The sequence below is a fragment of the Heteronotia binoei genome, chromosome 15 (genome assembly GCF_032191835.1).
Source record: "Heteronotia binoei isolate CCM8104 ecotype False Entrance Well chromosome 15, APGP_CSIRO_Hbin_v1, whole genome shotgun sequence".
In the NCBI taxonomy this organism is placed as follows: domain Eukaryota; kingdom Metazoa; phylum Chordata; class Lepidosauria; order Squamata; family Gekkonidae; genus Heteronotia; species Heteronotia binoei.
The window spans coordinates 15,233,045-15,259,395 of record NC_083237.1 but is presented as its reverse complement, the minus strand read 5'-3'; the positions used below and the strand labels follow the sequence as shown (position 1 = coordinate 15,259,395).

Sequence of the window (26,351 nt, the reverse complement as noted above, 5' to 3'; positions counted from 1 at the left end):
GAGCACTGTTACATCCATGTCAGGTAACCATGGATAAACTCTCCTCTTCTATTTGTTGATGCCTTATCCTGAAGACTAGCAAAAGATGTGGTTCTGTTACCTCCACTATAGGAGAAGACATAGGACCATGCAGCACCTGACAGTCTACAAGGTCTTTGCCATTTGTGGCATCTTCTGCATCATGGTCATCCACCAATGCCTCTTGGAAGAGGGGTTGACTGCGGTTTCCTGGGCCAGGGAGCAGGCTGACGTGTAGTTGGATGATTCAGTGGTGAGGCATAACATCAGGGGCTAGGACAAATGGCAGATGAGCTTCCTGCCACCCAGAGTGTTATTAAGGACAGTCAACCCTCTGTTGCCCTTGGAGTGGGGTGGTTGCTCTGTGACTGAATTGTATGTTTCCTCTTGTGTATAGACTCATCCTAGGACCACCCATTCAACTACAGACCAGGCTACATGAACCTCAAGGCACTCCATCTTGGAAAAGCAATTCACTTTCTAGTACCATTTTGCTTTCTCTCTGAACTCGTGTTCCAGTCTGAAATCATGTTGCAGAGCCAGTTTGATGTAGTGGTTAAGTGTGTGGACTCTTATCTGGGAGAACCGGGTTTGATACCCCACTCCTCCACTTGCAGCTGCTGGAATGGCCTTGGGTCAGCCATAGCTCTTGCAGAGGTTGTCCTTGAAAGGGCAACTGCTGTGAGAGCCCTCTCAGCCCCATCCACCTCACGGGGTGTCTGTTGTGGGGGAAGAGGATATAGGAGATTCTGAGTCTCTGATTCTGAGAGAAGGGTGGGGTATAAATCTGCAATTCTTCTTCTTCTTCAATGCTTTGCTTTGAGCCCTTCTGACACACCTGACATTCTAGGCCCCCAGGACACCCAAGAGGGTGAACAAGCCCCTACCACTGCCCTTCTGGCACATTCCTCTTTTTCACAGCAGCATATTCCCACACAAATCAGCTGGGATGTATGTGAGACAGCAGGAAGCATTGAACAGAGGTCATGCTGTTGGAACTTCTGAGATTAGGTAAGGGACAGAATGAACAGGAAACACCATTGGACAGATCACCATTGCAGACCAAGAATATCATTTGTTCCTGACTACTGGGGTGCCATATTCCATTAGTGGTTTTGCCACCTGGTGCTTTTCTTCCAGTAATTCCTATGTGTGGAGAGGGGGGGAGCAGAGAGAAACAGTTTGGCCACTCTAATTGCCTGTCTGTAGAATAACATCCAAAATCCAGAAGACATGTGAGTTTTTTGGGGGGGAGGGGTCTATTTTTTACCAGGTATATGAGGGAGAAGTGGGTGGCCAGGCCACCCTCCCCCAGCACAGGACTCTATCTCTAAGGTCAAGGTCAGGTCAGTTGACTAAACTGCCCAGATACTGGTCTCATATTGATAAAACAAGGCTCTTATTACAGGGCCTACTGTAAGCTCTTGGAGAGTTGGCTACATTGGGATGTGGCCTAATATGCAAAGGAGCTCCTGCTGCAAAATGAGCCCAAGCAACTTGACCATCTTTCTGAGGCATATCAGGAAATAAGGTACATATAGACTGGAAAAATACTCCTGAAACAAATTAATCTAGTTCTCAGTGCATGCAGATCATGAGAAGCACAAATCTCAGGAAACCGCAGTTGGATTCTGGGGACAACACATGTTCCTGACAGTTGATTAAAGAGAAAAGTTTTGAGAAACATATTTTTTCCAACGGATCTAAGACAACTTGGTAAAGTGTCATTTTCTCCTCTATAATTATCTCAATATTCTTGGGACTACTTCATGTCAGAATCCCCAAGGTGTTTAAACCACCATCAGAAAAAGATCTACACAATTGTACAAGAAATACAGCCTTTCACATTGCAAGCTGCTGGAAGGGCTCTGGAAAGGCAGAGTTCTATCAATTTGATCTATGCTATGTGAAATCAAATGCAGGAGATCGTGGAAGCCAGATCACTTCATATTGCAATGACTCCAGTAGTCGCATGAGAAGATAGAAATCTTTATTGTGATGAACCAATTGCAGAATGGTATCACTCATGGTGTTGCTTCAAATGGTGCTATGTCCATCCTTGTGCCGGGTTCATGATGCTCAATGCACCATCAGTGGTCCCCTCTCAAGTCCTTTTCAATACCATGAAGAAGGAGATCTCTTCATTGGGGGAATTAGTTCTCTTATTGCTGCTACATCAGAAACCATGGATTTCAAAAAAACACCCAATTATATGGCATATGATATGCCCTTGTAAGGATGTTTGCTTCCTTCACTTCATTTGCCACCCCATCTCCATCCCATGTTTCTTTAGAGAAGAGATGGATGTTGACTGATGTCCACTGTGACCCTATATGGAAAGCAAAAGTGGTTGTTTTTTTTTGGGGGGGGGGTAGGTTTTTAGGTTATGTTGTAATAGAAAATTAATTACTTATTGAAAGATAGGGATGATATTGGAATCTTAGCAGATCAGATTGGATCAAGTACTAGGATTAGTACTTGGATCAAGGTTGTACCCAACCCACTCTGCTAGATTGCTCATTGGACTGCATAGAAATCCTTGGTGTTTCCAATTAGCAGTTCAAGGGTAATTGTTGTTGTTGTTGATGATGATGATGTAGTTGTTAATTGTATTAATGAATTTGGACAGTTTACAAGTTTGTAAGAAAACATACAAATAAATAATCTATTTAAGCCTCCCCCAGTTTCCATGGAATATTAGAGCTTAATTACATTACAGATTGTCAGAGCACTGACTCTATAATGAGAATAGAGAATCACCTAAAATACGTAGAAAAAATATATAGATTAGAAAGGATTGAATTTCAAATGAGATGAAGTTGAGAGATTCTGATTATTGCTTAAACTAAACCATTGTACTAAACCATCAGAATGGCATCTGTGTGGCCTTCATAGAAAAATAAGATAAGACTAATTAAGCATCATAGACAATAATATGATGTAAACTTTACTTAGTTTGCTTCTTGTTGTAGAAGCTCTTTGCTTCTTGTTGTAGTGTACGGACTAATTATTATCAATATATCTTGGCTATGGAACCAAGTTAGAGTCTGGTGGCGACTTTAAGACCAGCAAAACTACCTTCTATATGTCATGCTGTTATTTCTATTTCCATTTCATTGTCTGAAGAAGTGTGCATGCACACAAAACTCATGCCTCGAATAAAACTTTGTCAGTCTTAAAGGTGGACAGTCTTAAAGTTGGACTCCAACTTTTTTCTGTTGCTTCAGATCAACACAGCCACCCACCTGGATATTTCTTGGCTATGGTATTGTCTGAGAACAAAGTAAATGAAAACCATCGGATCTTTCTCAATGTCATTTTGGACCTCCACATATGTAAAAACTGTTACAACGCAAGACAGACTTACCATACTAAAATAAAATTTCTCTTTACAAAGAACAGATTTATCTCCAACTTCAATATTATCTCCCCATATTACATTAGAGTCTCAAAGCATTCATGTTCTAATGGGGTGTTGAAAGATTTGAGAACCACCTAAAATAGAAAAAAACAAAACAACAACTTCTGGATGAGAGAGGGATTGCGTTTTAAACGGAACAAAATGTAGGGAATCTCATTATAACTTGACCCAATCCATTGTACTGAAATCGTAGTCAATATTTCTAATTAAGCATGAGGCACAATAATATAACAATTTTGCTAATTTGCTTTGTGATTCTTGTTGTAGTGTCCTGACTAATCATTATCAACACGTCTTGGCTATGGCATTTGCTGTAAATGAAATCAATGAAAACTTCCAGATCTTACCCAATGTCACCTTGGGCTTCCACATTCGGGACAACTACTTCAATGCAAGAGAGACCTATCATGCCACAGTAGAACTTATCTCAACAAAGAGCAGACTTCTCCCTAACTACAAGTGCGGCAGCAAGAACAATCCTATAGCAGTCATTGGAGGACTTGTAGCTGAAACTTCCTTTTACATAGCAAGTGTGTTAGCTCTCTACAATATTCCACAGGTAGGCTGGGTACTTACATGATTGCATAATTCTCCATGCAGGGTATCTCCATGGAAAATAATGCATAGGTTTTTTAAAAAAACAACAAATGAATTTAAGAGAACAGGGTATCTAAAGGAAGAATAATTAGTTCTAAACACATGCATGTCTTAAATTCAGAATAGGGCTTTTCCATTTTGATAAATCACTTCAGTTCATCTAAATGGGTAGCTGTGATCATTTTAAAGTTGTCACTGTGCTTCTGTTCTGTTTTGTTGCTATAGTCTTAATTACATTTATGACAGCACAAACTTCATTAGGGTACATTTCAAAGTAATGAAGCTCACTTCATCAGATGTATTCATCTAGCTCCCTTTTGTGCCTTTAACATTCCAGGTAAACGAAACCATTTTCATTTCTCCTTCATAAAGAACTACAACATGAAGCCTAGATCTGTCATTTGATTTTTACTAGCAACTCCACTGGAAAATATGAACTACTCTTTAACACAGGGAAAGGTATTTTGAAAACTATTCAATCTCATTCTTTATATTTTCACCCCATTGTTCATTTTCTTCAGCTCACCTATGGCTCTGCTTCAGTGATGAATGAGAAATCACCAGGCTTTTCTTTCTACAGTATGACCCCGATTGAAGTCAAGCAGTACAAAGGGATTCTCCACTTAATTCTGCATTTTAAATGGACGTGGATTGGGCTCATTGTTGTGGCTGATGAACATGGAGAAAGATTTCAGCAAGCCCTGTTTCCTCTGTTCTCTCAAAATGGCATCTGTGTGGCCTTCATAGAAGAAATTATGAAGGCCAAAACCATAGATTATTATTTTACCATGATTCAAGAGGGATGGGAAAAAAATGATATTATATTGAAGAGTAAAGCCAATGCACTTGTCCTTTATGGAGACCTTGACACTGTCACATACATTAGATGGTCTATACAATTGTCAGAGATGGAATTCACAACAGCAAAGCTTAAAGGGAAAGTGTATATTACGACCCTTCAGATGGATTTTGTGTCTTATTATTATCAAAGAATGTGGGACAAACAGATTCTTCATGGTGCTATATCCTTCACAGTTCACACCAATCAGCCACCAGGGTTTCAGCAATTTCTTCAGAGTAGAAAGCCTTTTTGGACCGAAGGAGATGGCTTCATCAGGGATTTCTGGGAACAGGCATTCCTCTGTCATTTCTCAGGTTCACTGCTGGGGGAGGAGTTCAGTAAAAACTGCACTGGAGAGGAGAAGCTGGAGATCCTTCCTGAAGACATTTTTGAGATGAGAATGACAGGTCCCAGCTACAGTATCTACAATGCTGTCTATGCTGTTGCACATGCTTTACATGCCCTGCATTCATTCTGTAATGGACACAGAAGGATGATAGAGAGAAAGAAATGTAACTTCTTCAGTCAATCATCATGGGAGGTAAATGTTTTAAGTAGAGCAAAAACCATGCATCTGGAGACTGGAAGAGGATGCAATCTGTACAGCATACTATCTCTCCAGAAACCGTTTGTGAATTCAATTTCTTCCCTTCTTTGTGGACCCTTTCAGCTAAACATGCCAATTGTTCATGCTTCAACCTTTTTCAGAGTTCACTATCTCAATGAGGTTAGAACAGAGTGTCAATAAGGAGTGCATTTGGCATAAATTGCCTACTTCAAATATGATGACCAAATGATGTAAGCACTTGTATGCATTTGATATATTTTGTTGAGTCTGAGGTACAGAACAATATGGAAAGAAGTGGTGGATGCATGCAGAATCAAAGAGAAAGTGGGACCTATACATACAATAATTACGTAGGAGAGAAGCTCTGCAGGGTTGGCCCTGCTGAGTACTTGGATGGGAGATTATCCAGAAAGACCACTTCAGAAAAAAATGGTTGCATTCAACTCTGCATCTCGATCATCTTCCCCTCAGAAGCATATTTAAACACTGTGGGGAAGTTGCCTTGCAAGTCTAATTTCCAATCATGAAGGAATCTGATACCTTGTGGAAGAATCTGGGGTTACGTGAGCTTGACTTTTCTGTTCTTCTATGCTAAGTAGGTTTTGCTATAGCTGACTTCAGTTCCTTGGTTCAGTTATCCCATAAGTTTTTCTGCTGGCAACCTAAACATAAAAGTAAAGCTGTGCTTTCCAAATATATCTTTCCCTAAATTCCTAGCTTCCATGGCCCATATAGTCTGAACATTACAGATATGAAGAACATAGGGGAGAAATTAAATATCTAGGTAAAAGTTAACAGCTGAGCAAGGAGTTCTTATATTTCATGAGGAGTAGGGTCTGGTTTTCAGCAACGATCACCCCATTCTTGAGTGGCATTTTCTCATTAATCCTTTAGGTGAACAGAAGTGCAAAAGTGGACTGTCTTTTCCACCGTTCAGGGCTGCTTCTTCAGTATCCCCTTTCTATCTTCTTTTCTTCCTGGACTAGGACAATCTTCTGGCTGGTCTTATTTACCAGGGTGAAAAGAGCAGCTAACGGAGGGGCCCACCACTCTGGGTCAGCTTTCAGTACCTCAGGAATGATCATATCTGGGCCAGGAGCTTTGCCTAATTTTAGTTGATCTATAAGAGTTGTTATTTCCTCAGGGGTAACAGTAGGCCACTCTGGGAGACCATCTGGGGGGAATAACTCAATTGCATTCCATTCCAGAGAAATCCTCATGAAATACATCAGAAAAATATTGGAACCATGTATTAGAGAAAATAACTGATATAAAAGGAGTCTCAGAACGGGTAGTACCAGTGATTACGGCCCAAAATTGCCTGGAATCATTCAGGATAATCACACTGAGACGTTGTCCCCATTGTTTATTAATAAAAGCCAACCTTTTAGTCCTTATAAGATGGTGTAAGTGGTTTTTAAGTATCTGGTACGCCACTTGTAAGCAAGAGGCTGCAGAATTGCAGAATTTACAATAAATAGAGCGTAACTGAGTTTTTATATTCCTACATTCTCCCTTAAACCATAAAGCAGTTTGGGATTTCACTACTTGTTTAGATGTGACCCTTCTAGATTCCTGTATTCAGGATCGTCAAGCCCCATTATTTTACCTATCTCTGGCAGGCCTGAAGACAGCTCAAGGCCTGACCATTCTCCACTATTTACAACCTGGGGGACATATAGGCATTACCACCTGGCAGCAGAATGTTTATGATACTGAGAAAGCCTGTTGTGTCTCAGGAAATGTGAAAGTTTGACTCCCCTCTTCACAAGTTTCTTATCTCTTCCCAGTGTAGTGTGAGAATGCTTTTGTAGTAGAAAGATAGTTTGATGCTTTAATCTGTGAATCCAAGATTCAAATGATGTGCCTTTAGTAATCCTATATAGTAAGCATATAACCTTTTGTATCGCAGTATTGCCACTAACTCAGTTAGTGGGGCAGCTTTGAATTCCTGAATAAACAAGTTTATTTGAAAAGAAACAAAGGACTTAATTATTGGGAATCTCAGGGCTTGACAAGGATTCAGTAATGAAATTTAATAAATTCCCTGAGAAGGTTTTTTTTTTGGGGGGGGGGTCATCTTCTGGACATGGAACAGGGGGTCACTGTGTGTCCTTGTGAATTTTCTGCTTTGTGCAGGGGGTTGGACTAGATGGCCCTGGATGTTCTTTCCAACTCTATGATTTTATAATTCTATGATTCTAAGTTCAAGAATGCTTGCTCTTCAGGAAGAACCCAATCTTGAGGGTACATTTCCTTTGAAATTCCCCTACTTATAGAGGGCAACAAACATCCTTTTGAAATTAATACATACAAAAGAAGATCTAAATGTGTGTAAAAAGAACAATAAAATCATATATTAAAGAATAAAACAGAAAAATCTCAGGCAATTCTATTAAGAAGCAAATATTAACCAGCACATTGCTTCCCAATTAGGAGATAAACTAAAATTGTGTTTCCCTGTTCAATCTAGCTTCACTACTTTCTGAAAAGTGTCTTATTTAATAACAGTGCTGGGGAGAACATTTCATTTGATAGCAGTGGAAAAGTCACAACAAAGTATGATATTATCAACTGGCTTGCTTTCCCAAATCAGTCATTTTTTAAAGTGAAAATTGGAGAAGTTCACCCAGAAGCTCCTGTAGACCAAATTCTTACCATTAATGAAGAGAGGATCACATGGAACAGCTGCTTTAACCAGGTAGGAGACGACTACACAATCTGGGGAAACTTCCACTGAAAAAACAGAATTTATGCTAACATGCTCTATGGTCCTTCATTGCCTTGCAAAGCCTCTTTTGAAAACCAATGATAGAGGTGTGGAGAACCTTCCCCTCCCCAATCTGAGTTTTAAAAGTATGGGTTTTTTCCCCTCTCTGGAAGTGGCAGGAGGATAGTTCATTTAATAATAATAATAATAATAATAATAATAATAATAATAATAATAATAATAATAATAATAATAATAATAATAATAATAATAATAATAATAATAATAATAATAATAATAATAATATTTAATTTGAATCCTCCCCTCCCCGCCAAAGCAGGCTCAGGGTGCCTCACATAGCATAACATAAAATACAAGGATTACAAATTACAATTTGCCTGCTAGATTACATCTATACATATGCTGATGGATCTGGTAGGAAGACCAAATAAGAGTTTGGTGCTAGAAAGTCTCTAGGTGATTCCTGGATATTTCCTAGAATGTTTTCCAGGTGGGCTCCCAGGATGCATCTATCTCCTTGGGTAGACTGGGACAAGGGGGTTGGAGGAGTGGATGTAGAGTGAACGGAGACAAAGGGTTAAGAAGACTTCCTTGCAAGGGGAAGAGTCTCTCTCTTCCTTGGAATACTGTGCTGAGGACAACTTGGAGCTCTGGTCTACAACAGGGATGTGCAAAAAAAAAAAATCGGAATTACACGGATTCGGAAGTACACAGGGAAAAAAAATTCGGATTCCCCGTGTACTACTGAATACCGTATTCGGAATAGCCGCATATACGGTAATGCGCGGCTATTTCCGAATATACGGCCCTATTATACCCTATGGGCCATTGAAATCAATGGCAAATAGGGTATATTTGAAGCCACCTGGAGGGGGGGGTTTGAGGGAGAGCCCCCAAATTTGTAGGGGACCTGCAGGGGACTCTCCCCTCCAACACCCCCAAGTCCCAAAAAGATTGGGCCAGGGGATCCCATTCCAGGGGCACCCAAAGAGGGTGCCCCTATTCCATCATTATACCCTATGGGCCATTGAAATCAATGGCAACATAGGGCATAATTAGAGGCTACTGGGGGGCAGGGGGTTTGAGGGACAGCCCCCAAATTTGCAGGGGACCTGCAGGGGACTCTCCCCTCCAATCCCCCAAGTCCCAAAAACATTGGGCCAGGGGATCCCATTCCAGGGGCACCCAAAGAGGGTGCCCCTATTCCATCATTATACCCTATGGGCCATTGAAATCAATGGCAACATAGGGCATAATTAGAGGCTACTGGGGGGTAGGGGGTTTGAGGGAGAGCCCCCAAATTTGCAAGGGACCTGCAGGGGACTCTCCCCTCCAACCCCCCAAGTCCCAAAAACATTGGGCCAGGGGGTCCCTGTCTTTGGGCTCCCCAAAAGGCCCATTGCCAACAATGATGGGGAAAGCCCAATTAGCCACTTCCTCCACTACAATTGCTGTGGGAAAAGTGGCTCTGGCAAGAGGGGGGTTTTAGGGAGAGGCCCCAAATCTGCAGGGCAGCTTCAGGGGACTCCCCAGCACGCAACCCCCTGGCCCCAAAAGACAGCACCCATCTGTGGGCACCCCAAAAGGAACACTGCTCCCAATGGTGAGAAAAAACCAATTAGAGCCACTTCCTCACTGCAATTGTCATGGGAAAAGTGGCTCTGGGGAGCAGGAGGTTTTGAGGAGAGCCCCCCAAACTGCTGTGCAGCTTCAGGGCACTGTCCCACACAAAACCCACAAGGCCAAAAAAAATTGGACCGGGGGTCCAATTCCTGGGGCACCCAAAGCCAAACCTAACTTCACACCAGAGAATCTCTATAGGACCCAAATGCACTACATCCCTCTATCTACTCTATGAACCCCGCAGGCCCCTGGAACCAATGTAAACCCAGTTGCCAACGTCACTGCCACACAAAACACAATCTGCTCAAGAGGTCTGCTCGAGTCTGCAGACCTGGCTGCAGCAAACCCAGATGCCATCTCTCCAGCCCTGCCCCAAACAACACGGGGATAGCTGGCCAACAACAAAAAGCCTGCTGTTTCTGGGTCTCTCACCCAGGTGCCAGCTTCCCTGCCACAGAACACACAATCTACAGATGCCATCTCTCCAGCCCTGCCCCAAACAACACGGGGAGAGCTGGCCAACAACAAAAAGCCTGCTGTTTCTGGGTCTCTCACCCAGGTGCCAGCTTCCCTGCCACCGAACACACAATCTACAGATGCCAGCTCTCCAGCCCTGCCCCAAACAACACGGGGAGAGCTGGCCAACAACAAAAAGCCTGCTGTTTCTGGGTCTCTCACCCAGGTGCCAGCTTCCCTGCCACAGAACACACAATCTACAGATGCCAGCTCTCCAGCCCTGCCCCAAACAACACGGGGAGAGCTGGCCAACAACAAAAAGCCTGCTGTTTCTGGGTCTCTCATCCAGGTGCCAGCTTCCCTGCCACAGAACACATAATCTACAGATGCCAGCTCTCCAGCCCTGCCCCAAACAACACGGGGAGAGCTGGCCAACAACAAAAAGCCTGCTGTTTCTGGGTCTCTCACCCAGGTGCCAGCTTCCCTGCCCCAAACAACACAACTCTAGTCTCAAACAAGAGAAGTGGTGGACCAGCACACCTAGCTCTACATCATTCTGTAACACAAAGCTAGAAGCATTTTGACTTACCTTGAGTGATGGATGGTTGGCTGGTCCCGGCTCTTTCGCGTTACCCAGGGTGCACCACGAGGAGGCGAGCCAGAATTGCACCCCAAATGAGGAAGATCACTGGGAGGGCCTCAGATTATGTGAGAGGAAGGCAACCATTCCTTCTCTCTCAGCTCAGCAGTAACACACCAGCATCACTGTCCCATTAGAGGGACCTCAGCATTGGTATGGCTGCTGGCTGCCTGTCATCATCACTGGCACCTCCCTCTTCTTCCTCCTGCCCCTGAAAAAAAAAACTGGGTGGGTTATCCTGGGTGGGCCTGTGGGTGCTGTCGGTTACAGTTGGGGGCTGCAATGGCCCTTTCAGTATTATTAGGCATGTGTGGGTGGAGGACTGGAGAAATTTGGATCGTTTTGCAGTTTTTAAACCAGCATTCACTTTTGGTTTGGGGAGGGATGAGGGGGGTGGGGGGGATGCACTGCCAATCAATTTGTGAGTGAGTTTTTGGGCTGTCTTTGGACTCTAGTCAGTTTTTATTGGAGGAGCATTTTACAACCATCTTCCAAGCGCGGGCCAAGAGATGATGCAGGCACAAGTAGGTGCTCACTTCATTCAATCTCAAAGTCCATGTCCGGGGAGCCGAACATCGGCAAGTTGACCTTCAGGACGATCAACTGCTGAACTGTCCAGGGTTGCAGGCGATTTTGATGTGGGCAGATAATGTCGCCCATATGCGAAAAGACGCGCTCGCTCTGCACGCTCGTCGGTGGGCAGGAGAGGAATGCCTTGGCCACGGCGGAGAGGGCCGGCCAGACCCCCTCCTTCGTGACACAGTAGTCCAAAGGCGACGCTTCCTGCGGCTCGAGGGGCTCAAAACGATAGTCCCTCACCATCGCAGCACCCGTCTCTGCTCTCGGTGCCCTACCGCTCCTAGAGGGGCCAACGACCCGCCCGATGAATGTCACTTCAGCACTCCTCGTGGCGTGAGTCTGGTGGGAAACACTGCCTAGCTGGGGAGGCTGGGGATGAACAACAGCAGCGGAAGTCGCAGATGAGCTGCTTCCACCCCCCTCCTCCTCAACTATCGGCACTGGGCCCCCCCTGAGTCTGGAACGCTCGACCTTCTGGGAGAGCTCATCTCGCCAGCGATCGAGCTCGTTGGCCCGCTCGGCGAGTGTGCCCTTAAGGCGTGGGTCTAACATGGTCACCATCATGTAGACCTTATCCTGGGTGAAAGTCTGAAAGCGGGCCTCTAGCCCAACCTGCAGCCTAACAACCAGGGCACGCACTACTGGAAGAACGTCTGCACGGCCTTGAGCTGGCACTAGAAATGAGGCCAGGTCCTCACGGGCCATCTGGACCATGGGGACGACCAGTGCGATGCTCGCCGTGTCAGACGAGAGCATTTCTGTGTAGGTCTTGAAGGGCCCAAGAATGTCCACAGTCTGAGAAATGACCGCCCAATCCTCTTGGGTGAGACGGTTCTCATCCCGAAAGACCCTCGTCTCAGAGACAAAGGCATCCAGGGCTGCTCTCTGCTCCACCATGCGCTCCAGCATGGTGCAGGTGGAGTTCCAGCGTGTGCTGACGTCACCAAACAGGCGGTGCCATGGCATGCCTGTCTGTGTCTGTTTCTCACGCAGCCGATACGAGTCCGTATTGCTGCGTGAGAAGTGACCCGTGATGTACCGACATTTCTGGAGCAGAAGTTGGTACTCATGGGTCGCAGCTTGATACAGACGATCCTGGTTTTTCGTCTGCCCCAATGCGTCCTTGACCATGAGGTGGAGAAGGTGGGCCATGCAAGGAAGGTGTTTTAGGCCCGCACGCTGGACAGCCGCCTTGATGTTTGAGCCACCATCAGTCACCACGAAGCCCTTGGCAACGTCCCCGCTGCCTACCCAGCCCTCTAACTGCTGTGAGAGGATGGCTCTGAGAGTGTCCGCCATGTGCGGCGCGTCGACTGCTTCGGTGTGCAGCAAGGCGCAGCGATAGCCGGCCCGGCGGCCCTGACCCTGCCTGTCACTACTGCCACCACCACCCCGCACCTCACTGGGTTGCCACCAATGCACAGTCAGGGAGAGATACCCCTCGAACGCATGTTTGGGGGTCCAGATATCTGAGGTGAAATGAACAGTCCCCCCGGCAGCACGGGACAAATGCTCCTTCACCACAGATCTGGTCGCCCTGAAAAGAGCTGGCACAATGGTCCTGCTAAGGGTGGTTCTAGCAGGAATTTTGTACCAGGGCTCCAGGTACTCCAGCAACCCCCGCACCCCAGGATTCTCGACAATTGAAAACGGAAGCCCATGGGCGACCGACCTGGCAAGGTGCCAGGCGATCACCCTCCTGCCGTGCCTGATTCCCCCTCTTGGCACAGAGGTGCCTGATTCCCCCTCTTGGCACAGAGGTGCAGAGATGCCTGGCATCCCTGTTCTCCCACGGAACGCTCCTGGAGAGCGGGGGTAGTCGCCATGGGACGGACCCCCTGGCTGGGTGGTGTTGTTGTCCGCTTGGACAACACAGCACCAGCCTGCTTCTCCCCCTTAAGAAGCACCCCCGGGTGGTGCTTCCGCAGGTGATTCCGCATCCCCCCCGGAGTCAGGTGGGCAGGGTCCCGCCCACGACTGATCCGGGCCCTGCACAGCTTGCACTTATGGATCCTCCATAAGTTGGAAATGCTTCCATACTTCAGAGGTGAACGGATGCCCAAACTGACTGGCAGGTTGGGTGTCCGGAGGCACCTCCTTTGAGGTGCCTGGGGGAGACACATCGTGCCTCGGGGTGGCAGGAGGGGATGGCCGCCGGGGGGAAGTGGGCGGAAATGGAGGCACCTCGTGTGTCTCCATCTCTTCCCCCTCCACCCCATGTGGCCTCCCCTCCTGGCAATCCCCTGAAGGTCTGCTGGTGCCTGAAGGAACGGAAAAAGGGGGCTGGTCCTCCTCAACCAGCTTCTTCTCCAGCTCCTGCACGACACTCTCCACCCTCCTTGGGGTGATCGTTTTGGACAGAAAACTGTCCCCAAAGCTCATTTCCAAGGAGGGCTGCTCTTGCTGCCCCTCCTCCGGATGCTGAGGCAAAGCAACATCAGCTGGAGGAGTGACTGCCCGAGCAGCAGACCCCTGCGCAGTGCCAGCACCTAATGGCACCTTTGCTGGGGGCGCCCCAGCAGCAGCATCGATGAAGGGCCCAAGGCGGGCCTTCTTCTTCATCACACTCCGGCCAGAGGTCAGAGTGCTGGAAAGCGGCTGTGGAGTGGCCCCACGCACAGGTGGGGGGGAGACCTGGGTCCTCCCCCTCCCCTCCACCCCTCTAGTCTTCTCCTTGGCCTTGCCCCCAGGGCCCCTCTTCTGCTGCCTGTCACTCATGTCACCCTTGGCCAGTCTCACAGAACCTGAACTGAGAGTGGGTTTTTTTACAAACCTAACTCACTGCACTGTACCCTGAACCAACAGGTGCCCTGACTTCTTTTTAAAAAACCCTCCCACCAAAGCTTGTTTATTTGTTTTTTTGGTCCCTAACCTGTCCTTCTTTGGGTTGGAGTAGTAGTACTCTGGTAAAGTTTAGGAGACTAGGTGATCCTGCCTCTACCTGGCTGCAGTTTTTAAAAGGCTACCTTGAGATGAAGGCAATCCTTGTTATATCCTCCTAGTTAAACTTCTCCTAACTAGATCCTGGGACAAACCTGATTTCCTTGCAAACTAGAAATCAGGTGTCCCCTATAACTAGAGAGAAGCTGTGGTTTACCCTATAAAAATCTAAGGATGCACCAGCTTTCAGTGGCTGAAAGCAAGATGCACTGCAACCCTAGTCTCTTTAAAAGGGAGCCTGATGTGGCCTATTAGTCACGCTGCCTTTTATGAGAAACCTAAAGACTTTTTAAAGCACCCCTATCTGGCCTACTTGAATTGTGAAAGGAGATAAAGCCCTAAACTGGATTAATTTTGTTTTAAATTTCAAAAAAACACGATCCCTAAAAACACCCTTATTAGTGGGGCAGCCTATTTAGTGGCCCTAGCCAAACTGAGAGCACACTCAGATTCCAAAAATCACTCTATAACAACAAGAAAGTGACCCAGCCCACACACACCCTCGCCAACCCCCACACCAACCAGAGGTAATTTTAAAAAACCAAAACAAAACCAGCAGAATCACAAAAGGCCAAGCAAACCAACTCAAGTGTTTAAAAAGTGGCCTTTCACCAATAAGAAAAATTAAGCCAAATCAGTCAACAACACACCCCCCCACACACCCCCAAGCCAGGAAAAGTGACAAGCAAAGCAACTCAAGATTTTAAAAAGTGGCCTTTCACCAATAAGAAAACTCAGGCCAAATCAGTCAACAACAACACCCCCACCCCTAAAACCAGAAGGAAAACGGGGACAAAAGTGGCCTTTTAAACAAAGAAAATTAGGCCAAACAGCAGCCTCCCCCAATAACCTGAAGATAAAAGTAACACAGAAGCAACACAACACAGCAGCAACAAATCAAACAATGAAACAGTAAAAAAATCAACTTTTAATAATACAGGAACTCCCCCCCCCAAAAAAAAAAACCCCTTCACCCTAACCCCAAGAAATCCAAGCCACCCAAATCAGGAGAAGTAAAAGGACACTGCACTTTAAAAAGTCCTCTCACTAAATTAAGATATAGGCAAATTAGCAAAAAAACCCCACCCCAGGCCCCCACCCCCAACAGAACCTAATCCCAACCCCAAATAGGCTACCCTACCCACCCAGTACTCACCCACCCAAATCTGGACAAGTAAAGGGACTCTAGTCCTTTTACCAACAAAAACTAAAACAAGAACCCCAAAACTGTCTTACCTTGTCTTCTCTGAGTCCAGGGAGATCTCTGGTAAGGCAGTGAGAGAGCAGCAGGCAGGAGCTGAAGCCAAGGGCCAGCAGCCACCAGCAGCAGCACAATCTCTCTCACACCAACCCACATACACCAACACAGCAATGGAGGAGTCCAGCAGGAAGACTCCTTAAAAAGGTTCTCTGGCCCTACAGAGAGCAATTTCAAAAAATAGCACTGCTCTCTGATTGGCCAGACAACAGTGCTTACTTGGATACCCAAGTAAGCAAAAGATCAAAAATAACAACAATGTAGCTGATGGCTGGGCCATCAGCTACACAACAGCCCTGCAAAGCATGCATTTGCAATGCATTTTGCAAATGCATGCTTTGGATTGGCTGCTGAGGCTCCTCTTCCCCCTCCCCCCCTCCCTGATCCCAGGGAGGCTGGGAGAGGCGGGAAGAGGCCACTAAAGGCGGGAAAGCAGCTCATTTGAGGCAGCAGAAAGCCATTCCCGCCTTTTTTCTTTGACAGCTTTGACAGCCGTATACGGCTGCTGCATAATAGGCGGCATTGGCATTCGGCTGCGGCCAATTCCAAATACAGCCGAATCAGTGTTGATTCGGCTGTATATTCGGTTCGGCCGAACCGAATGCACATCCCTAGTCTACAACCAAGCAGTCATCTTTTGCTGACCATGCCATCTGCCAGGTAATAGAACGCCGATAGGAACTCTGTAACTTTTAAAGCTCATTACTGCCTGCCATATTTTAGTATCACTTAGGGTATGCCTCAAACAAGGAATAGGGATTGTGTTTATAGCAATTTTCCTTTGAAATATGTTTGCTGATCTAGTGCTGTGCTTAAGTATACCTGCAAATATTTTCTTTGTCAATAAATCTTTTTTTGTCTTTGGAGATTGGTTCTCAGTCTCTGTACCACCTAGATCCCTCAACACCTTGGACACACTAGTGCAAGAGGGGACCCAGTTTGGGAGGAAAGCAGTCTGTGTGCATGTGGCTCTTTCTACAGGGGAGCCCCAACATTGTACTTGGTTCCCATGGTAACCAGGCTCTGGGAAATGGAGGGCAAAGAGGTGTGGCCTTAGGTAAAGAAGGGGAGCTAAAAGCCATGTCTCTCCTACAGGAACACCCCCCCCCCCAACCAAAGAGCAGGTGGTTGCAGTGAGTTACCATAGAGGAGGGAAGAAGTAACTCCCTTTGGCAACTCCAAGGAGGGGTGGGCAGATCAGGATCTGCAAGTCAAAGCAGTCCTGTTCCATCACGGAAGGGATAGCCACTGTGGGATAATTTAGAGCAGGCAGGGCTAGATATAAGGTATTATCCCCTTTTAAAAACAACTCTCAAAATGCTCTCTTTCCCCCTTAACCAAAGATGATCTTGGAGATCACAGGACCTGTCAAAGGGAGCTATGTTTATGAACTGGTTGAGGTAGTATGGAAAATTTAGCTGCACCCAACCCATTTATATCTTACCTTACTTCTTGGCTTCAGGCTTAATACAATAATAGTTACACTATTCCCCTCTAAAAACAAAATCTCCTTCAGAGGCAGCAGAAGACATTCTTGGCCAACATTCCAACCTTCAAACAGTAAGGCAGGGCCCATGAGCTCCCAACCTCTTAACCTGCTCTGAAAAAGTCAACATTACTCCAATAAGGACAAATGGATTCAGTCCCTCTGGAATATCAGCTTTCCCAACCAGCATTGTCTGGATTAACTTTCAGTTTGTTCTACCTTAGCCAGCTAACTGCACCCTCAAACCACTGATTTAGAACCAAGATGGACGCAAGTTGTTGTTTTTCTTGTTTTGAGGGTACTGCTTACAGTACATGAATAAATTGTGATCTGAACAGAAGAGTGATCAAGGTGTCTCTCTGATGTTAGGTGCCCTCTGTTCGCATTTTTTAAAATGGTAAAATACTCAGACCTGTTAACTCTCTTACAAACCTCAAGGTGAGGCCCAGAGTTACACTGAGATTACTGCTGAACTCCAGATATTAGTCTTCCGTGTGTGGGGGGGACATTATCCAGAGTGGGAAAAGAGCAAGGATGGAGGATGCCAGCCATCATTTTCAAAATCTGAAAAAAACCAGTATTTTTAGGACTGACTAAACATAAAACCAGAGTATTTGAGCTTCAGCTTCAGCATCTAACCTTCCAGGGAACAGTCAGGGTTGATTTCCCTTAGGACTGACTGATTTGATCTCCTTGCAGTCCAAGGGATTCTCAAGAGTCTTCTCCAGCACCACAACTTGAAAGCATCTATTTTTCTGCACTCGGCCTTCCTTATGGTCCAACTCTCACAGCCATACATTACTACTGGGAATACCATTGCTTTGACTATATGGACTTTTGTTGGCAGGGTGATATCTCTACTTTTTATTATATTGCCTAGGGGATGGCAAATGATGAGTTGGCTGGACAGCATTACTGATGTAACTAACACAAATTTGAGCAGACTTCGGAGGATGGCGGAAGACAGGAGGGCCTGGCATGACTTTGTCCATGGGGTTGCAAAGAGTCAGACTCAACTCTGCGACTGAACAACAACAAAAAACATAAAGCACCCAGTTGTGAAAGAATGAAACACACTCCATACCACAGATGAAAAGTGAATGTTCCAGGCTATTCACCATTAATAATCTGGAGAAACAAATGGAAACTCTGGGCTTTTTTGTAGAAAAAGCCCAGGAGGGACTCATTTGCATATTAGGCCATGCCCCCCTAACATCCCATTCCAGCAGGAACTCATTTGCATGCTAGGCCACATCCCTTGACACCAAGACAGCCGGAACTGCGTTCCTGTGAGTTCCTGCTCGAAAAAGGGAAAAAAGCTGTGCGGAATATCATTTTAGATTTATCACTGACTGATGGTTTTCCTGTCTCATTTATACATTAGACACATCCCCTTTCAGTCTGCAGTGAAAGCTGCCTTCCAGGTTTTTGGAAGAGAATGAAGGAGGGGGAGCCATTCTGCTGTTATGACTGTATTCCATGTCCAGAAAGGAAGATTTCCAATCAGAAGGGTAAGAGTTTTCCAGGTCGAATCCTAAGCATGGTTTCACTTTTCAAAGGTTAGAAGTGAACTGGTGTGGTGGATTTTAGGGTTATTAGTAGATCTGAGAGTGACCACGTCCCGCTGTCACTCAAAGTCTCAATTGCCTTGCCGTTTAAGTCTAGAGAGATCCATCACCCTTCTGACCACTTAAGCCCTGTGACTGGCTGTGTAAAATGGTCCAGCAGAGTCAGTACTAAAATCAGGAGTCTCTTGGGGTGTGAACAGGTGATGGGCCTCAGGAAAATGATAATGGAGAAGGAGGGTCACATTGTTTCGCATTATAACGATATAACTGCTGCCCTAAAACCTACCCTCTCCTATTATACGCATAATAACACAGTTCTGAAAAGGCGTTCTTACGAGTGGTATGATTCAGAATGCAGGTCCTTAAAGAGGCAGGTTACAGCTGGCTTGATTCTGGCAAGGGAATCGCAATTGCCGGCTCACTATACGCAGTTAAAAGTCCTAAAAAAACAATTCAAGGAACTTACCCAACATAAGAAAGAAACTTTTATTAAGAGAAACTGGGAGGCCCTGATTAATGCAGCAAAATCAAACAATTCATCACTTTTTTGGCATACAATTAACCCACTATTGAAAGTTTTCCCCTCAGGAGCTTCAAATCATATTACTGCTGCAGAGTGGGTGGAACACTTTCAGAGGATATATGCCTCTGAAGAGCCCTCTTGCCCCACCCTACGAGCGAAGTTGCTAACAGAGGACATTCCATCCTAGGAACCTGTCACCTGTGAGGAAGTGAACTCCCTTTTAGGGAGGGTGAAAAGTGGGAAAGCCCCTGGGGGTATTACATTAGGTCTGACCTACTCAAAGAGCATCGGGATTGGTGGGCTCCAACGTTGGCTTCCCTTTTCTCATATATCGATGAGACAGCAAACATGCCAGCCGATTGGGGCTGGGCGATTATTGTGCCCATTTACAAAAGAGGGGGTCATGATCTCCCCTCGAACTATAGGCCAATTAGTTTGCTAAGTGCTATTAGCAAACTGTATGCCTTACATCTGAGGGACAAACTTATGGCCTGGATGGATTCTCAAGGCATTATTGCCGATGTGCAGGCTGCCTTCTGCCCTGGAAGATCCCACCTTGATCAGACTTTGGTGCTGGTTGATAAATATTTGGCCACAAAGGGCTCCAGACTATTTGCAGCCTTTGTCGACTTTAAGGCTGCCTTTGATCTGATACCCAGATCCAGGTTATGGGACAAGCTTGCAGCTTCGTCTATTGACAGACGGCTGTTGTTGCTAATGGTCAGCCTTTATAGTAACTCGGGCATCAGGATAAGATGCTCATCTCAAGGCCATTTAACCCAACCAATTTTAGTGAACAAGGGTATCAGACAGGGTTGTGTGCTCGCCCCCTTGCTTTTCAATTTGTACATAAATTCACTTCTAACCTCCTTTAATGATTTGGCTTTACATCCTCCCAAGCTCGCCGATTAGCATATTCCAGTTCTGGTGCAGTAGTTAGAATGCTGGAGTAAGACTAGGGAACTCCTGATACTTACCCCTCCTCTGCCAGGGACGTCTGCTAGCCGACCTTCAGCCAGTCATCCATTCACAGCCAGACCTAACTCAGAAGAGTGTTGTAGAGATAAAATGTTGCCAGGAAGCACAATTAGAATCTAGATGCCAAAATGACAGAGTGGTAAATTGCAGCTAGAAGTGGATAAACATATTAAACAAGAGCAAAAAAAAAAAAAAGCTGCAATTTTGGATTCAGAACAGATACTTATCTGATTAATAACATGCCTGAGAACTGTTTGACTGCAGTGGCACCTTGAAGACCAACATAATCTGTTTTCTGTGAAAAGCTGAGGACTAAACAACTTAGTTATTAATTTCTATGCCTACTTAGATAGGAAGCTGATATCTCTATGAAGTCCTGGGAGTTCTTGAGTCTTGTGTATTTTTGCAGTGACTGGTCTCTCAGGTTTGTTATCATAGATAGGAATGCTTCTTTCTTCAGATGTGTGCCATGCCAGAACATAGAATAAGCACAGTGCAGTGACAGGTTTCCAAGTTACTTGCTTTTAAAACAAGACTAGAGGTGATATTTGCATGCCACTTGCCATTTCAGTCAAGGTTCCCCTTGAGTTGCCTTGTTTTTTCATCAGCTTCTTTTAAAACCCAAGTGCCCCAGTTTCAGTGACAAACAAGTGGAGTGTTGAGGGAAATCAACCCAGACTGTTCCATGGAAGATCAGATGCTGAAGCTGAAGCTCAAATACTTTGGCCACCAAATGAGTAGGGAGCACTCCCTGGAGAAGATCCTGATGCTAGGAAAGACAGAAGGCAAAAGAAGAAGGGGAGGGCAAAAGATGAGATGGCTGGACAGTGTTACTGATGTGACAAACATGAATTTGAGCAGACTTTGGAGGATGGTGGAAGACAGGAGGGCCTGGCATGACTTTGTCCATGGGGTCGCAAAGAGTCGGAGTCGACTGTGCGACTGAACAACAAAATTTCTTCTGTGGGGCTGTGGTTCAGTGGGCAGATGTTTGACATGCAGGAAGTTCATGCCCCATCTCTGCTGCATGGCAGTAGTGCATTCAATGCACCGGTTCTGTGCAGCAGTCCTTGCAGAGAGGCTGAATCCCAATTTTTGAATGAGAGGGATTCTCTAGTTTAATGTAGTGGTTAAGTGCACGGACTCTTATCTGGGAGAACTGGGTTTGATTCCCCGCTCCTCCACTTGCAGCTGCTGGAATGACCTTGGATCATCCATAGCTCTTGCAGAGGTTGTCCTTGAAAGGGCAGCTGCTGTGAGAGTCCTCTCAGCCCCAACCACCTCACAGGGTGTCTGTTGTGTCTGTTGTGAAGGAAGAAGATAAAGGAGATTGTGAGTTGCTCTGAGACTCTGGGATTCGGAGTGGAAGGTGGGATATAATTCCAATATCATCATCATCATGTGATACCCACCAATGGATCCTCTAAAACTATGGGTTATGAGAACAATTATGGGATATGGATAATACTGCAGCTAACCTAACCTAACTTCTCTCCCTGTCGCTTTGGTTTACAGACTCAGATGAATGCATCACTTGCGCACAAGACCACTATTCAAACAGGGAACAAAATCAATGCATTCCCAAAGATATCACTTTCTTGTCCTATGAAGAACTTTTGGGGATCATTTTAGTGACTTTTGTCCTTTCCTTTTCTTTCATCACTCTCTTGGTGCAAGGAATCTTTATAAAGCACCACAGCACCCCCATTGTCAAAGCCAACAACAGGAACCTCACCTATTGTCTCCTGATATGCCTCCTTCTTTGCTTCCTTTGTGCTCTGTTGTTCATTGGTCAACCACAACTGGTGTCCTGTCTCCTCCAGCAAGTTATTTTTGGCATGGTCTTCTCAGTTGCCATTTCTTGTGTGCTGGCAAAAACGGTCATGGTGGTTGTGGCTTTTCTTAGCATCCAACCAGGAAGCAGCCTGAGGAAGTGGGTGGGGAAAGGAGTGGGTAATTCAATTGTGATTTCCTGTTCCTTGTTCCAAGCAGTTCTTTGTTTTGTATGGCTAGCCACTTCCCCCCCATTTCCAGATGTTGACATGCACTCAGAGGCTGAAGCAGTTGTCCTGGAATGCAATGTGGGGTCTGTTACCATGTTTTACTGTGTCCTGGGCTATATGGGCTTCCTGGCCATTGTTAGCTTTGTGGTGGCTTTCTTGGCCAGGAAATTACCTGACAGTTTTAATGAAGCCAAATTTATCACATTCAGTCTCTTGGTCTTCTGCAGTGTTTGGATCTCTTTTGTTCCTACCTACCTGAGCACCAAAGGGAAATCCATGGTGACTGTGGAGATCTTCTCCATCTTATCCTCCAGCGCTGGCCTTCTGGGTTGCATCTTTATCCCAAAATGTTTCATTATTATGCTGAGGCCTGAGTTGAACAACAGGGAATATATGATAAGAAGAAAAAGGCAATAATGTGAATTATTATAGTTACACTTAACATACATACATAGATACATACATATATACATGCAAACACATACAGACCTTTATTGGCATAAGTATATTTACACTTAAAATCTGCAAAGAAGAATTTAAAACTGTACTTTTCCTCAGGCTTCTTTGCACAGTATAGTATCCAAAAATTCCATCTTTAGAAACTTCCTTGTTTATATTATGGTTTAGAAAATTTGGAACCTGAGCTAATGAAAGAGAAATGGAAGGCCACAGTTCAGCCAAATCCACATAAGACAAATGGATGCTAGTGGGTAATTCTGATGCTCTGCATCAAATTGTGTTGCCTGTTTTGAGCGGTGAATCTCTGTCTTTGGAAGAGTTGGTAAAGATTTAACTCACTCCAACTATTGAAACAATAAATATAGTAATTTGTCTCCATTGACCAGTAGAGGTTGCAAGTCATTGATGATGCATTGAACTATATTGATTTGAGTATTGTATGTGACACTAGTGGTGTTCTATTATCTTCTTTTTTGGGCCTGTCTTGTAACAGGTTTTATCTGGCTGCCATTCTTTGTTAATCTGTTTCCTAACTTCTTCAGATGAATACTTCAGTTCCAAAAGGTTTTGTTGTAGATCACTCAGGTGGGTATCCCTGTGTGTAAGATTGGAACAGATGTGACTGTAGCATAGAGCCTTGCTGTATACAGTGGATTGTTTGGTATGTTTAGAATAGTAGCTGGCAGGGCTTTTTTGTAGAAAAACTCATTTGCATATTAGGCCACACCCACTGATTTTACCATTGTTTCACATAGGGCTTTTTGTAGAAAAAGCTCAGCAGGAACTCATTTGCATGTTAATGCTGGGAATGAATAATAATAATAATGCTGGGAATGAATTAATTAATTTTCGACCAATCAATTAGAGGGAGCATTAGGGTGGGCTTTCAAATTAATTAACCTTGAGCATATAAGTAGTGAGTCAGACAATTGGGGGACCGAAGTGGCTGGTGGGGTGTGAATCTAAGCTTTAAGTTGAGATAATCTAGGTGGGAGGGTGAGGCCGTCCTAATATCGGCAAGACCATCCCGGGCATAGGTGTGGATGCTTGGTCAGGGGATTCCAGTGTTCCTGGGGAGGGGAAGGTATGATGGTGGGAATAGACAGAAGTGTAAGGGAAGGGGAAGGAGACAAAATGGTGCTCGGCCCCCTTCCAGTCTACTTCCCATCCCAACGGTGACAGGTAGCGGGGCCAAGAGGAAATGCCTGTCTCCGTCATTGGTGTTATGCAATGACAGGTCCATGAATAATAAGACCTCAATCCTTAGGGAGTTCCTGCTTCGGCAGGATGTGGACCTGGCTTGCGTGACTGAGATCTGGGTGTGAGATGGGGAGACGGTGGCTCTCTCTCAGATGACCCCCCCCCCGGGTTACTCAGTCTTTCACCAATTGCAGACTAGCGGGCGGGGGGAGGGGTGGCGCTATTCATATGGGAGGGTTACTCCTTCCAGGCTCTCCCGGCCCCAACAATCGACGGTATTGAATGTGCCAGTCTGGCGTGGGATGTTGGAGAGGGGTTGGCGATCTGGCTGGTGTACCGTCCGCCTAACGCACCAGCTTGCACCTTACCATCCCTGATGGAGGCGGTGGAGGGCTGGGCGTTGGAGTACCCAGGGCTTATGGTCCTGGGTGATTTCAACGTCCATGCCGATGACACGGCTTCCACTCAGGCGATGGGTCTAGTGTCTTCCATGGCGACACTAGGACTCTCTCAATTTGTTACGACCCCCATGCACCAGGCAGGGCACACGTTAGATCTGATCTTTGTGTCCGGGATTTTGGTGAACGATATCGCAGTAGAAGCGGTACCATGGTCAGATCACCTAGCCCTCAAGGCCCGTATGGAAGCGCCACCTCAACCCTGTATGGGCGGAGAGCCTATTTTGGCTCACCCGTGGAGCCTGATGGAGCTGGAATGGTTCCAAATGGCTCTGAGGGATCCCTGGCCCCCTGGCGATTCCCTTGATGACCTGGTAGAGGCCTGGCAAAACTGGCTATCCAGGGCTATCAATGAGATCGCACCCCGACGTCCTCTGCGCCCTCGTGTGAGGCTGGCTCCATGGTACACCTTGGAGCTACGTCAGCTGAAACAAGGGCTCAGACAACTAGAGAGGCAGTGGCAGCATATGAGACCATCCTATAGAATGTTTATGAGGTCTTATGAGATGGCAGTCAAGGCCGCAAAGAAAGATTACTTTGCGGCCAAGATTGCATCTGCAAATTCGAGCCCGGCACAATTGTTTAGAATAATTGGAAATCTTACTACACTGCCTCAAGGCAGACCAAATGTGAGAGAATTAGAGATAGACTGTGAGGCTTTTGTGAAATATTTTGCAGATAAAATCACGTCGCTCCACCAAGACCTACCCATCACATTGGATACAGTACAGGAACTTGAGGCTCCGTGCCTGTCTCCTGGTTTAGTTCTGGGTCACTTCGACCCACTCAGCCTGGAGGAAGTTGATGGAATTCTCTCTGCTGCACACCCAACAACTTGTGATTTTGGACCCTTGCCCCTCCTGGCTGATTAAACCTTGCCAGAGGGTGCTCAGATGTCCTTTACAGGACATCTTAAACAGATCTCTCTTGGAGGGGTGCTTTCCAACACCCTTGAAAGAGGTTTTGGTCCATCCCCTCCTGAAAAAACATACAGCAGACCCAGCCGAATTGGCAAACTACCGACCGGTCTCTAATTTACCATTTTTAGGTAAAATTATTGAGAGGGCAGTGGCGTTGCAGCTGCAGGGTTTTCTGGATGACGCTTCCATCCTGGACCCTTGCCAGTCTGGCTTCCGCCCGGGCCATGGGACGGAGACAGTGCTGGTCGCCTTGGTAGATGACCTCCAGCAGCATCTGGATCAAGGTGGCGTAGCGGTGCTGATGTTGTTATATCTGTCAGTGGCGTTCGATATGGTCTACCATCAGCTACTGACCCGCCGCCTCGCCGACATAGGGGTTAGGGGGCTGGCCTTACAATGGCTTTCCTCCTTCCTCAAGGGACGGGAACAAAGGGTGGCAATCGGGAGTGAGCTGTCCCAGAGGCACACACTAGACTGTGGGGTGCCTAAGGGAGCAGTTCTCTCCCCGATGTTATTTAACATCTACATGCGCCCCCTTACCCAGATTGCCCGGAGGTATGGGCTTGGGTGTCATCAATATGCAGATGACACCCAGCTCTATCTGCTAATGGATGGCCGACCTGACTGTGTCCCAGGGAATCTGGATCAGGCATTGCAAGCCGTGGCAAATTGGCTTAGGCTGAGTGGGTTGAAGTTGAACCCGACGAAGATAGAGGTCCTTTGCATGGGCCGCGGCGCTCTGGGGAGGGAAATACCTCTTTCGGTTTTTGATGGTGTGCCACTGAAAGTGGCACACCAAGTCAAGAGCCTGGGAGTTCTACTGGAGCCTTCATTATCAATGGAGGCCCAGATAGCAGCCACTGCCAAGTCGGCGTTTTTTCATCTGAAGCGGGCAAGGCAGTTGGCCCCTTTCCTAGAGCGTCGGGAACCTAGCAACAGTGATCCATGTGACAGTCACCTCAAGACTGGACAACTGTAATGTCCTCTACATGGGGCTGCCTCTGTGCCAAACCTGGAAGCTGCAGCTGTTGCAGAACGTGGTGGCCAGGCTGTTATTAGGGCTCCCAAAGTGGGAGCACATACA

At 46.1% G+C, this 26,351-nt stretch overlaps 1 protein-coding gene across 1 annotated transcript; it reads left to right on the top strand.

Annotated features, from left to right (window-relative positions):
* The first annotated feature begins 127 nt into the window (after positions 1–127).
* Positions 128–22,647, top strand: LOC132583136 (vomeronasal type-2 receptor 26-like). Its single transcript, XM_060254808.1, has 6 exons — positions 128–252; positions 3,707–3,998; positions 5,548–5,604; positions 7,919–8,146; positions 18,543–18,669; positions 21,743–22,647. Exons 1-6 carry the CDS (start codon positions 128–130, stop codon positions 22,645–22,647), a joined length of 1,734 nt encoding a protein of 577 aa, XP_060110791.1.
* The last annotated feature ends 3,704 nt before the right edge of the window (positions 22,648–26,351 follow it).